This window comes from Lissotriton helveticus, chromosome 8, assembly GCF_964261635.1.
Source record: "Lissotriton helveticus chromosome 8, aLisHel1.1, whole genome shotgun sequence".
NCBI lineage: Eukaryota > Metazoa > Chordata > Amphibia > Caudata > Salamandridae > Lissotriton > Lissotriton helveticus.
Window position 1 is genome coordinate 746,264,528 of NC_136069.1, and position 14,611 is coordinate 746,279,138.

The 14,611-nt window shown below is 40.2% G+C and overlaps 1 protein-coding gene across 5 annotated transcripts in view; it reads left to right on the forward strand.

The window, feature by feature from the left end:
* Positions 1-14,611, forward strand: part of LOC144772899 (arylsulfatase D-like) — a 417,503-nt gene that overhangs the window by 295,919 nt on the left and 106,973 nt on the right. For all 5 annotated transcript variants that reach the window (XM_078657579.1, XM_078657576.1, XM_078657575.1 and 2 more), the window contains one exon: positions 6,491-6,914. In XM_078657579.1, coding sequence (XP_078513705.1) covers positions 6,491-6,914 — 424 coding nt within the window. The remainder of the gene's footprint in view (positions 1-6,490; positions 6,915-14,611) is intronic.

Sequence of the window (14,611 nt, forward strand, 5' to 3'; positions counted from 1 at the left end):
ATGATGTCAGATTTAGAAATGTCAGCAAAATTCACAGAGCATGATTATTTAGAAGGCTCATCAAAATATGAAGAAATGTATTGCTATAATCATTATGGTCATCACTATTTACATAAATCTGCGAATCCTAGAAATGTTTTTACTTATAATCAATGGGAACATTGCCCAACACCGCCAAAAGGCAGCTCGAAAACATTTTATGAGAAATTCCCATACTTCTCAGGGTTTAACAACACAGATCCAGAAACGTTTTATTTTGAAATGTTAAATAAGACAGGAATGAAAAACATGTTGACAAATACTAAATTGATTTATTCTGAAAAATGTTATGAAAAAATGTCTACATTTGGTTTTGAATTTTGGAAAAACAACATTGAAACAAAAACCATTTCGGGTACAAAAGATTGGCAGGTACAAGGTCTAAAATCATTATTTAGAGCCTGCATGATCCCAGAACAGATAATTTTCCTGAATGATACCATTCACAAACAACCTGTCTTGGCCTAGCCAAGATAAAGGACTTAAACAAACCGTCTATTCCAAAGCCCATTCCTGATAGTAATAGCACTACAGATGTGGAGATAGACGTCTCCCACATTTTACACCAAAACAGAACGAATCCTGATTGGAAAAAATGTTTGATCTGGCCCACAGACACTAATAACTGTCAAGATAGATTCCTGAACAAAACACAGGGGCTCAAACAGAACAGGCCACACCCAAGATATTCCCAGAGACAACATCCAGGGATAGTAACAACATACAGTGTAGGGAAACTATGCCTCAAATGGCTACAAAAATCCACACAGCCTGAAATTAAGCAACACTTGACTTTACTTAAAGAAGGTGCTGACTTGCGAGATTTCATATTGGGACCTCGCAAACAGCGTCAAAAGCGTTTCATATACGCCGGTATATACGCTGCTTACAACGAAGCTTGGAAAGTAATGCAAATTGAAACTGCTGAAAAAATAAGAGAAATTTATCGTATTCATTTGGAAAAATCACTGTCTGTAGTGGACAATGGGTTAACGACTCTGTCCTCCAGAATATATTCACTGGACAGTATTGTATCATCTGCTATTGATATAATAGAACAGGATATGCTAATGTTAGAACATGGCCAGTCCCAATTACGTTCTATTGTACAGTTAGGCTGTATGTTACAAAACCTCCGTTCAGGCTACGTGCCATGGCGTTTAATCAACAAAACATCATTATTTTCTATCTTTAACCTTACTGATAAACAAATCTCTTTGGCACAAAAAGGAGCAGACTATACGATACTGAGCATTGAAAAACTCGAAAAGTTACCATTGACAATGTCAGAACGACCTGTACCATGAATGGATAATACATGGTACAATTACAATTTCGATAACGACTTTTCAGTTTCAATATTGCCAAAAGTATATACCAGCAGGCCTGTATGAAAGGTTGGGTAAAGGATACATCAAGTCAACCTGGAATTTACCTTATACACATAGATGTTATAGTGAAGGGAAAAAAGAGGTATTTGTTAGTGGTAACAACTGTAAAAATTCACTAAGCAGTACACTTCTGTGTCAAGGTATTAACTTGCATGGAGCCTGCAAAGGTTCATCAAATAACCTTTCATGTCACCAGCACGGCACTCCTGCAACACAGATAGAGCCTTTTTTCAGACAGCTTTCCAACGGCAGCTACGTTATAATAAGTGACCACAGCTGTTGTGGCATGGTGCCAGGAATAGCCTATTGCGTGAGCGTTACTTCCAGGGTCATTTGCTGTATGCAAGTATTGTATCCGAACAGCAAACCAGACAAGGAGGCAGCAATATGGCCTTCTCTGAATATCTCTTCTATTCGAATTGATACTTTAAGCAGAATGAAGTCTATTCTTTTACAGACAACTGTGCCTTTAACCTCGTCTAAAGAGACATATGATCTGCAAGTTGCAAGGACAGCGGCAGAGATACATACATTATTATCAACCAATTGCTCCATACATTTCGTAGACATGTTAGGTCAAATCTTAAACATGTCTGATACCAGTGGCATCGCACATGTATTTAAGACAATTTTTTCGGGACTATTAGCATCCTTTGAAGCAGTCCTGAACATCTTCCCGAATTTCGTGCACTCTGTGTTCGGTGGCCTGCCTCTTCTTTTGGGTCTCGTAGCAGGAATTTTATTTTTGTTCCTTCTGCTCTGATATGGCAAGTCAAGTCACAGACAAAACCCAGGCAACAATAGAAGAAACGATCCTTGCGATGAGATACCGAGAAAGAATAACTAAAGTACTCGACTTAGCTCGGCTAAGAGATCTGAATACCACATGGTTTCTTTCATTCAGACCAATCTGGCAAGATTGCATCTTACCTGTTCTATGATGCCTGCTATGCGGAGAAGAATGCGTGTTGGACGTCTGTCTTACACTACCATCACCAGTATCCAAGGATGTCGATACTTTGCTTGGTTCGGTAACAGCTCATGCAACGTGTTGTCCCCAGCGGCTACCTATTCTGATGACGGCATTTGTTGAGACCTCACCATTACGATCAGGTGGCGTTGAGGTACGAGATGAAAGCGGCACACAGGTACAACCTTCAGTGAGCATTGCTGATCCAGACATCGATGATGGCAATGAGTCTCACATATGCACTATTTCTACTTTTTAGGATTTAGTCCAACTTTCACCTACTGTTGTAGATGAATTCTTTGCCAGCCTATCTAAGTTAATGTTCTCTCCTAGCAACGAGAATAATTTTTGAATAACTTTTGAAAACACGAGCACACAGCGTTCCCTGAACTCTGAATTTGGCCTTCAGTTTTGATAAACAGAACTCCAAAAAAAGTATTGGAGCTATTTTTTACCCTGAAAGCGAAATTCTTTTTCCGTTCCCCAAATATTTACTTTTTTAGCACATGGTACTCTGCTTAAAGTAGAACTATTCTTAGAGAACAAGATTTCTATTTAAAAAAAAAAAACTCTAGAGACAATATTTTGATTCAGCCTCTAGCACATGTACAGTATTGTATAAATATGTGATGAAATGGTCTCGACCTTCTCTTTTGTATTAAGAGCCATTTCATAAATGTAATTTTCGTGATTCATTCAGTCATCATCCAATGTAAAATATATGCATAATCTGAATGATATCATTGCTTGAAAAGCATACAGTATACTACTCATTTTTCGTGTACATACCATTTCAAATGCAGTTGATGTATTTTGGGGTGGGCTGGAAAACACATGCATAGGTATATGTTTAATATTGCTTAGTATTTAGTAATGATGGACATTATACGTGGAGTGGGTGTTAGATAAATTCTAAACATGAACTAAGAAACATCCATTGTTGTGAACGTATCTAGGACCCTATTTAAATATTCCCGATGTATGCCCTTATGTGGTTATAACAAATCATATCCAGGTTCAAGTAGTCTTTATTCGATAAGTGCATCATAAAAGACATAAAATACAATATATACATGTAAAATACTTTAAAACAATATTAAATCACATATATAGACTACATGAGTGTAAAACAAAAAACATTGCACAAAGCCTAACTAACAAGCACATATAATATGCTAATCGAAACACGGAGACAAGAACTTTATTAAAAAAAAAAAAACCACTGGCTAGATGTTTTTTATATACCTGCTTCTGACTAGCCAGGCCCAACCTAAATATTTTGCTAGCCCCACAACAATTAGTGGGGTTAGGTTGGTTTTTAAAATACGACTTGCTTCAGGGGCTGAGCGGGTACCAAGACTTCTACAGACTGGTCTTAACCATTTGGCTCTAGGTGCAGAATACAAAGGACATACAAACAAAAAATGGTCAATACTTTCACCCTGGCCTGGACATTTTGGACAGTGCCCAGACCCACCGAATCCCCATTTTTTTGTAAAATCCCTTAAAGGTAAAGAACCGCATCTAAACTGGTGAAATAGTTTGCGATCCAGGGGCTTGGTGATCATGTCCCAGTATTTTTCGAGCCTGGATGTGTCTTTATGGACAATGAATAGACCTGTGAGGTTGCTCGAACCCAGACTCATGTGTCTCTTGTGGACATAAGAATCATATCCATATTTAGTCATAGCCAATGCAGTCCAAATACGGCAAGGCTATTCCCATAGACTCCTAGAAAGTACAACGCGTTCTTTAAACAAACCAAGCCTCCAGCAGCCCGGGAATCCCCCCTGCTTCTGTTTTGATTTGTCCAAGAACTCCTGGAGTCCTGAAAGAACTGTAAGTTCTTAGTGACGTCTTATGTCCAACCTTACGTCAAACTCGGCACCTTCCAGGTATAAATATACCAACAGCTGCCCTAACAAACACACGGTGGTTTGGAGCAGATCGGCTATCTACTTACCCGAAGCCCAGCTGTAACGAGAGCCGAAGGAAGCCGACCCTCCCATTGACGCACTGAGAGAGATGCTGTCTTTTCTCCTGCCGAGAAATCCAGCTCCAGTGTTTGCAGTCACCCTTGCGGGTTTCTTTGAGATCGAGTCCTGAGAACGAGATACAAGACCTCCTTCATTCTATAACCAAGGTACGGAGCTGATTAGATCCTTAGAGAATTCTTGATTCAGATTCTTGGCAAAAATTAGCTTAACTTAAACTGCAGGTCACTTACTCCTTCCCACGTACTAGGCTTAGGTTAGGTACACCGGGGTAGGCGTATCTTAGAAGCACCAGTTGAGTACGTTTAGTCAATGATTTTATGTATGTATATATTTTATCTGTTTTAAACACGGTATGGCTTAGAAACTGTACCATGCTTTTACAGTATTATTTCCTAATACTCCTTTTACTGTACGCACTTTACTTTATAATAAGTATTGCAATTGTGGTAACTCACTTCTCTTGCATGAGAAAGAAGACTGTTCAATAAATAACCACTTTTATTGAAAACGCCCGTCTCTCTATTTCTCTGCGCTTCTGGTGAAACTAAGCATGCACGATTGACCGAGTGAAATAGTTATCTATTGTTTCCGTGACTCTGGAGATATACTCCTTATTCTGGAGGGAGCAAAGTTGTCATGTTTATGCGGTTGTCAGAAGCTAATCCCTTCTTGTCTATTCAGGGAAGTTAACACCTCCTTGTTTACTCGAAAAGTTTCTAGTGACCTCTGAGCTAGCTGGCATTCATAATTAAGTCTAACATATTCAATAGAGACCTGTCGACCTCAGTCCTACGTCTAAACTATCGTTTATGTTATTCCAATGCGCACAGCCTATTGGGAATATAGGAACTACACTACACCATGTCCTCACCACTCTCCTTACTAAGATGCTGTCACTGAACCAAGAGGAAAGTAAGTTCTTCTTTGTCCCCTATACATGGCCTAGAGAGTTACTATAGATGGAGTAAAGTCATAATCTTTTGATTTTTTGCAGCAAATCTCCCAAATTGATGTTTTTCAAGGTTTCCTCATGAAATGAAGGAAAAACAACGATTGTAGGTGGTGGTGTATGGGGGGCAGAGAGAGGTTGATATTTTAATGTAGAAGCTAAAATGGAAACCAGAACACTCACCCTTGGTCAGCGCTCCACGTAGCAAAAAGTCTTTATTCATTGTTACCCATTCTTGAATTAAATCATCCATTCACACCTTACACATCCAGCTAATCAGTAATTCATTGAGGCATAAAACCCTGTCTGCAATCTCTAGCCATGCATTGAATTATAGGAGAAGGTTCCATAAAAAAAACATGTCATGAAGTGCAACATATTTGCAGTTTGTTTCAGAATCCCACATTCAGCGGTCTGACTCCTTATGTGCACTATGAGAGCTGGTCTGACAACTTTTGCCAAGAATGCTTTTGATACCTAGTCTGGCCCTGTGTACGACGTGTCCATTCCCATAAAAGCCATGCCCCAAACAATACATATATACAAATCTGATTTTCTCAGGGTAGTTAAATATGTTGTTTATTTAGGTGACATATACTTTTTTGCTTTTGATACCGTACAATATATGTAAACCTTTGAAGCACACCGCCGCTGGCTAAATGGTAGTTAACTACTGGGACAATATATTTCAGGACTTTTTAGGTGTATGTTAGGAATAATTTGTAACCTTTGGTCAGTGCTGTAATTTTATTTTAGACTATGCAGACTTTTTTTGCTGAATCGGAGCATACATATTGATGTCTGTAGTTCTTATGCATACTTAAAATGTGACCTCCCTGGCCAGTAACATTTGACCACTTGAACAGCATGCTACCAATTTAAACAAACACCTAAAGCGTTTTTAGCAAAACCAAAACACATTCGTGCACACATGTGATTTTATCAGTATGTTTTAGAGCCACCAAATTTGTATCAAAATAATTTAGAACATGTGAAAATGTTTATTGGTTTATTTTTGGTACATAATGTGCAAACACTCCAGGTTAGAGTTTACCTTTACGGCCATCCTAACCAAATAGCTGGTTATTTATTTATTTATTTATTTATTTATTTATTTATGTATTTATTTATTTATTTATTTCAGGAAAGTGGCACCTTGGTGTGAACTGTCAGTCTCGCAATGACCATTGTCATCATCCTTTGAGCCATGGTTTTGATTATTACTACGGCATGCCTTTCACCCTTGTCAATGACTGCCAAGTAGGAAAGCCTATTGAGCAAGGCATACTCATTCGATCTGCCCTGGCTTACTACACGCAGTTAGTTTTCCTCGCTCTCCTCACTCTTGCAGTGGGAAAGCTTATTGGTCTGATCCCTGTTCCCTGGAAATTGATCATCTGCTTGGCCTTTTGTGGACTCCTCTTCTTCGCCGCCTGGTACTCCTCTTATGGGTTCATCCGATACTGGAACTGCCTTGTGATGAGGAACCATGAGGTAACTGAACAACCGGTAAATCTAGACAGATCAGCTTTGCTTATGGTGAAGGAAGCAACTTCATTTATTGAAAGGTGAGGAATATTGTTCGTTATAATGTATTTTTAGAACCTGTCTTTGAATAAAATAAAGGTGTATATCGAAGGTCACTTACAGTCAATCAGGAACTTAATTAAATATTTTTGTCTCCACATTCAGGATTTGAACTTGTGCAAACAAGAAATTTGCCTTAAATTACCCACCCCATGTAGGTTTTAATAGAACATTCCCATTTTGATACTGGGCCGTCTTAACTACATTTTTTATGATAGAGTTAAATCCACCAGGGGCTCATTTTTCACATTGCTACATGTTACAGGGGTGTCCTATTTCGCTCTATTTCCTTTTGCATTAATTAGTGTTGTTTTTTCATAGCGAAAATCAATTCGTTGGATATTCAAAAACACCAGATTAAAAATCTGAATTTTACTCCCTTAGGTTTAAACCTATTTTGAAGTAAATGTCTGCCTTGTACGGATCTTAGAAAAAATTTACATGTATTTCGATAGTCACAGATTTCATGGAATGCTCAATGTGTAAGTATTCACACATATAGAAGTCTATCAGTGGTGTTCATTTGCGCTTGTGGAGATGAAACACAAAAGGGTTTTTGCCCTTCTATTTTTTTTTTCATTTGTTTCTCCAAAGAAAAATGTTGATCCCCCTGGAGAAAGTCCTTGCTGTACACTCGCATACACGTTGGCAATGGGAAACAACCTTTACAACGCAACTTTTACAACGAACTACCATTACAACGAAAGTTTTACAACGCAAAAACTTTTACAACGCATACCATTACAACGCAGGATTTTACAACGCAAGTACCTTTACAACGCATACCATTACAACGTAAGTATTGGTAAGTATATAAATATTTTAAAAATATTATATGTTTGGGTTTTTTGGAAAAGGGGTATTTTTAGGGTTCAGGGTCAGTTTTCAGTTTTTGGGTAAAGGGGTATTTTTAGGGTTCAGGGTCAGTTTTCAGTTTTTGAGTAAAGGGGTATTTTTAGGGTTCAGGGTCAGTTTTCAGTTTTTGGGTAAAGGGGTATTTTTAGGGTTCAGTGTCAGTTTTCAGTTTTTGGGTAAAGGGATATTTTTAGGGTTCAGGGTCAGTTTTCAGTTTTTGGGTAAAGGGGTATTTTTAGGGTTCAGGGTCAGTTTTCAGTTTTTGAGTACAGGGGTATTTTTAGGGTTCAGGGTCAGTTTTCAGTTTTTGGGTAAAGGGGTATTTTTAGGGTTCAGGGTCAGTTTTGGGTTTTTGGGCAAAGGGGTATTTTTAGGGTTCAGGGTCGTCAGTTTTGGGTTTTTGGGCAAAGGGGTATTTTTAGGGTTCAGGGACAGTTTTGGGTTTTTGGGGTACAGGGTTAATTTGTAAAAACAAAATAAAATTATATTTAAATTAAATTAATTAAATGTAATTAAATAAAAATTAATTATATTTTAATAATTTAAATTAATTTAAATTAAAAAAAATATTTTTAGGGTTCAGGGTCAGTTTTGGGTTTTTGGGGTACAGGGTTAATTTGTAAAAATAAATTAAAATTATATTTAAATTAAATTAAATAAATAAAATTAAATAAAATTTAATTATATTTTAATAATTTAAAATAATTTATATTAAAAAAAATATTATATAGTTACCAATATTTACGTTGTAATGGTATGCGTTGTAAAGGTACTTGCGTTGTAAAATCCTGCGTTGTAATGGTATGCGTTGTAAAAGTTTTTGCGTTGTAAAAAATTCGTTGTAATGGTAGTCGTTGTAAAAGTATGCGTTGTAACGTCATACATCCGTTGGCAATGTTACTTTGTGTTGAGACCCTATCTGGAAAAGGTTGTTAACTCAGAACATTGCACGTTTGTGGGTGTTCGCCAAGTTTAACCAACTTTCATATTTGCAACCGCCCTAGAACATATCACTCAGAGCAGATTTTCAGACATGGAAAATCACAATAAAGTCAATATTTCCAATGGAGTGAATACCAGATGTGAGGGCTGTAAGGAAATGCCTCTCTTTGTATGACCCCCTCTACCCCCCCTCCAAGTTTTTGGACTGATGCTGCTGTTTTTTTTACTCTGAAGGTGCACTGAGTCCTGTCAAACAGGTCTCCGTGTCAGTGTTTTGACCCTTAAGAGGAGGTTATATAAATGACTCACCCACAGTTGGCACAAATTAATCTTTGAGTCCCTGGTATATGACAACAGGGGTACGTAGGGCCTGTAAGCGACATTGTCCCTTTTGGACTGTGGCACCTATTGTGCCACTACATGTGTGAAAACACCCCGACCGCCATTGCCAGATGGAAGAACAGTTTCAAACGGATTTATGATGTTACAACGCGTGATATTACAACGCGTGCTGTTACATCGCGGTCGTTACAACGACTGCCATGTTACCACGCTATGCCTTTACAACGTAAGTCTTTACATAGACTTGCGCTAGGTGGCGTGCTAATATTATAAAAGTGTAATTTACTATTTCAACTCCAGTCCGCTTATCAGTAGGGAAGGTGTTGGGATAGTAAACTACACTATTTTTAATGTTAGCACGCCATCTAGCGCAAGTTGATGTAAAGACTTGCGTTGTAATGGCATAGCGTGGTAACATCGTGTTCATTGTAACGACCACGATGGAACAGCATCGCAGTGTACTGTCCGCGTTGTTAATGATGTTTCCCGTTTCGAACTGCTAACTCGACTTTGCCATTTAAATTCACTGCAAAGCCCAAACCTTCCTTTTTAATACTCATAACTTGCGCCTAAGGCAGGTCTACTGAGCTGTAAAGTCGGGGTACATTATATCCGAAAGATGGGCAAAGGCAAACTTCGAAGGGGAAGCCACCTTTAAAGGGCAAATGGTGGCCACGCACAAGAGGGACTGCTCGTGTGTTCAAGCGGACAGGTGCCATCTGTGACAGAAAGGGAAAAGCTGTTGTCTAACCAGTTTTCCCATGGGTGTATAGCCCCTAGATGGCCACAACTCTGGATGGGCTAGGGAGCTCCACACACCAGGAGAAAGGTTGTGTCATGCTGGGAGTGGGCAGAATAGTGTGTCCTGGGCTAGCTAGATGCCACACTTCACAGCAAGCTGTCATCAGGTGGGAGGTGACCTGGTAGGTCATTGGCTAGTTAGTCACCGCATCCCTATGTAAGAAATGGCCTTAAAAGGGACACTCCTGGGACTCAGACCTTAGATCACGTCCCAACTGGAAATTGGACTCAATAATGACTGCTCTGCTGTTCCCTGGATCCAGCAAAGATAGGCTGCACAAAAGACTGGTCTGCACCTTCTGCTTCTTAGGCTAGCAAAGGAAGGACTGTGCCTATGGCGTCCCTGCACGAGGAAATGCCATTCCCGAGCCCCACACAGAAAAGATGACTCGGGGAGTCAGATTTCTGACTCTGTGTTACAGCCACAGGGCCATAAATGCTGAAAAGCCTATCGCTTTTAGAGCCCAGCACCAAGAAACTGGATTGTTGCTGGACGCCAAGTGCAGCCTGGGAGACAGAGTCCTGACCCTCAAAAGATGCACCCTAGTCTGCTGGACCCAGGAGAGTCATTGCAGTGTTATTTGCTTGCCCAAAATGCACGTTACTACAACTTAAAGGGAACTGCTGGTTTTATTGTAATTAGAGACCAGTAGACCAGAGGCAAGTTATTTTTGCTGGACTACATCCAAACTTCATGGGACATTAATCCCTAAGGCGAAAGTCACCCCTCTGTGTTTGTGGACTAAGGAGTGGCTGCAGAAAGACCCTCAATAGCAGTTCCGACTCCTCAGCATCCTTGAGCTTTTTCAACATCCTGTATCCCTTCCATCTTGACCACTCCACTGATTCCTATGGCGGTTCACCATAAACCATGGGAATGGACTGGAGACTGCTTTTCTCACATGGTAACTTTTTAACTGCACCTTGACGGGCCCCCTGCCGGATTCAATACCCACAAGAGTACCTTTATAGCTGTTTTCAAGTTACTTGTTGTGGCGAACCCTAAACTGTGAGTTGCGGTAGATTACAATGATTTATTGGGCTAAGTGAAAATCTGTGATTTATTGTTCATCTGTAAATTCATGTATCTGGTGGGTTTTTGTCATTGAGGTGTCTATTTAAAGATAAAAATGTAACCTATTATAGATTGGTATCTGATTTTTATTATGTTGTGCTTTCTTCTTATTTAACTATTTTGTTATTTGTTGATGCTTTACATTGTTCCTTTGATAAATCCTGACTGCTCTGAGCCACAGCTACCCAGGACTGAGCAATGAGTTTTACAAACAAACTTCAATGGACCTTATATGGAATTCTGACTAAATTTTCCAGTGAGCTCACGCAACTATACCACATAATAAAACATTTTCCTCACAAAGGTAAAATTGGACATGATATTAAGGCACTTTAATAATAGTTATGAATGTTGCTCAAATATTCTAAGGTGTAAGTCATTTTGTTATAGGGTTAGCTGAGCTACTTCCTTATTCTACTCTTATGAAGATGTAAGTGGGTCAACTACTTAAATATGGCTGCTAAAATATTGCACCCTTTCAATCAATCAGGGTTTTGTAGAGTGCACTAATCACCTGTGAGTGTTTAAAGGCACAGAAGGAGGGGGGTGTGTGCAGCTCTGTTGGGGTCATCCGAAGAGCCAGGACTTGTGGTCCTTTCTGAATTGGTGCAGTGTCGGGCTTCATCGGAGGTAACGGGGGAATTTGTTCCAAGTCTTGGCTGCGAGGTAGGAGGAGGATCTTCCACATGCGGTGGTCCTGTAGAAACGAGGGACAGTGGCTAAGGCGAAGTCGGCTGAGTGGTGGTTTCTTTTGGGGGCATAGAAGGAGATTCAGTCGTTGAGGTTTTGGGGTCCTGTGTTGTGGAGGGCTTTGTAGGCGTGTGTGAGCACTTTGAAGGTTATTCTTCTTTTGACAGGGAGCCAGTGGAGGTCGCATAGGAGTTGGGTGATGTGGTTAAGTCATGTGTTGTTGAGGATGAGTCTGGCTGCGGCCTTCTGGACAGTCTGGAGTTTGTGGAGGAGTTTGTTGTTGTTGACTCCAGCATAGAGAGCGTTTCTGTAGTCCAGTCTGCTGGTGTTGAGTGCATGGGTGACGGTTTTCCTGGAGTCAGGAGGGATCCACTTGAACATCTTGCGTTTTATACTGAGAGTGTTGAAGCATTCAGAGGATATAGCGTTGATATGGCGATTCATGGAGAGTGAGAAGTCGAGTATGATGCTGAGGTTGTGTGCGTGGTCCGTTGGGGTGGGTGGGGTACCAAGGGTGTGGGGCCCCCAGGTGTTTTCCCATGTGGAGGGGGTAGAGCTGAGGATCAGGACTTCCATTTTCTCCAAGTTCAACTTCAGGCTTCCAGGTTGCAATGGCTTTCATCCCTTCTTGGAAATTTCACCTTGTGGTGTTGGGCTCCTTGGTGAGGGAGAGGATGAGGTGGGTGTCATCAGCATATGAGAGGATGTTGAGTCTGTGGTTTAAGACTATGGTGGGGAGGGGGACCATGTAGATGTTGAAGATTGTGGGGCTGAGGGAGGATCCTTGGGGTACTCTGCATCTGATCTCTGTCGTACTGAGTGGAAGGGCTGGAGTAAGGGTGATCACTGATGCTCAAATAGGCAAGGGTTGCAAATTTATACTGGATTTTGCTCTCTGTGCAGGAGACGGGCTATTTAATTTTGAAGATGTCAGATGTGTTGTTCAGGTATTAGGGAATGGGCTAGGTGCTTATAACGTTCATGCTACTTTCAACTGGAGAAATTTCAGTCAAATACATTTTTGCATCTCTTTGCTATATTTAGTTTGCTTCTCCATTGCTTCCCCATGTATTAATGTACTTTTGTGTATCAAGGTAAAGCACTGGATTCTAAAGTCTGCTATTGCACTGCTGGGTGATTGTTGCTGTCTAAGCTTGAACATCCCTACACTTCCTGTGCCTGTGTTTGTGACTGCTTGCTATCACTACCACTGAGAGTCAAGTACTGAGGAGGTTGTATTTGTCCCAGCTTTGTAGACCCCCAGGCATCAGAGGCAAGTGACTCCAGCACTGACAGCTGAGGCCCAGAGCCTTGTTGCCCTGTGAACAGGGACAGAACACCTTTGTTGAAATGTGCTGGTGCATGTAGGACCGTCTTTAGGGGTGTCAGATGGTCTTAGGGATGCCGGGTCTACAGCATTGTCTCAATCAAGATGAGAAACTACATGGGCATAGATGGTATTTTTAAAGTTTGCTTCTGGTTGGGAGGGCTTTATTATGAGGAATGGAGGTAGCTGTTCCCAGGCAGAATTGTCTTCAGTTGATCTAAATCCTGAAATGATGTTGGGCTTTGAGGCTGTCCACTTTCACCTCTGCAAAACATTCCTGAACCTGTTGTGTGTTGCAATTAACCCAAATCCAATTTTGATGGGACTCTTCACCTTTAAAAATTGGAATAGGGAATGGGAGCCATTAATGAGTCAATGTCATTGCCAGATGAGATATTCGGGCAAAGCAGAGTGTCTTCCACATACATGTGAATGCTGGCATCACAGTCTTCTAGAAGGACTCCCAGAAACTAGATGTACAGAATGAATATAACTGGTCAAAGGATGAATCTTATAGAATGTCCCATGTTATGAGGAAGAGATCGGATAGGACTATTAATATTTTTTGCACTATATACATTCAGCACATGTCACAGGAGACCTACAATCTTTTTATTTTATTTTGCCGTCATAAAGAGCATCCTTCAAATAATGTTGGCAAAAACAAATATAAGTGGTGTTTTCATTTATGGAGAATCTGTACAGTAGACTACAAAATCAGGAGGGGTTGAGTCAGACACATTCCTGAGGCTTTGAGGGTGGAGAGTGGTCATGTCCTTCCACAAAGGTAATTTAAAATTATGATAACAACTATTTGGTTTTTTCTCAAATAGATGTTTTGAATTTTAAAACATAGCACACCTTCATTACCACCACTTCCCATCTTTGGAACTCTCTTCCTCTTGCACTTAAATAATCCATTGATCCACTGTAATTCAGGAAGGCGTTAAAGACTTGGCTCTTTCAGCGTGAATGTTCACTTATTACTTTCTCCTTTCTTCTCTCTTTGGAGCCTAGTACCTGTACACCTCAGGGGATTAGAGCACTTTTACAAGTGTCACTTTAATAATTTGTTCATTCATTCACTACGGTATGAGCGGAATAAGCATTTGTAGAGTGGAATGATGGTGGAGATGGAGTGATTTTTTAATAACGTTTATATCAAAATTAGCAGGGGTCATTGACAGCTTTTACTTCAAACACGACAATGTTGCTCAACTACTTTGTCAAAAAGCTCTTATTGCCATGTAGATTGTCAGGGCAGCCTCAGTCCTGCACCCAGAGCCTTTTATTCTGCTTGGAGCGCTATTTTGATGCTTCCAGTCTCTCCCTGGCACTCCTACAGTCCTTTTTTAGAGAGACTCATGCCCCGGATCATGCCCCCTGGACATGATTTTGCATTAACCAGCCTAAACATTGCAACTATATCCATCTCTTCAGTGTCAAGACCAGTGCATAAATGCCAGAGAACTAACAAGCATTGGCAAAGCCAACAGAATTTGCCTTTTGACCATGCAAGTGCTTTTGATGTAGCTATTCAATATCCGCAATGGAGAAAAAAATGTTATTGCTGATGCTGAAAAGCTTTGGTAAAAAAAAAGAAGTTAACACGTGCATGCTTCATCACACATGCACATGTATGCACC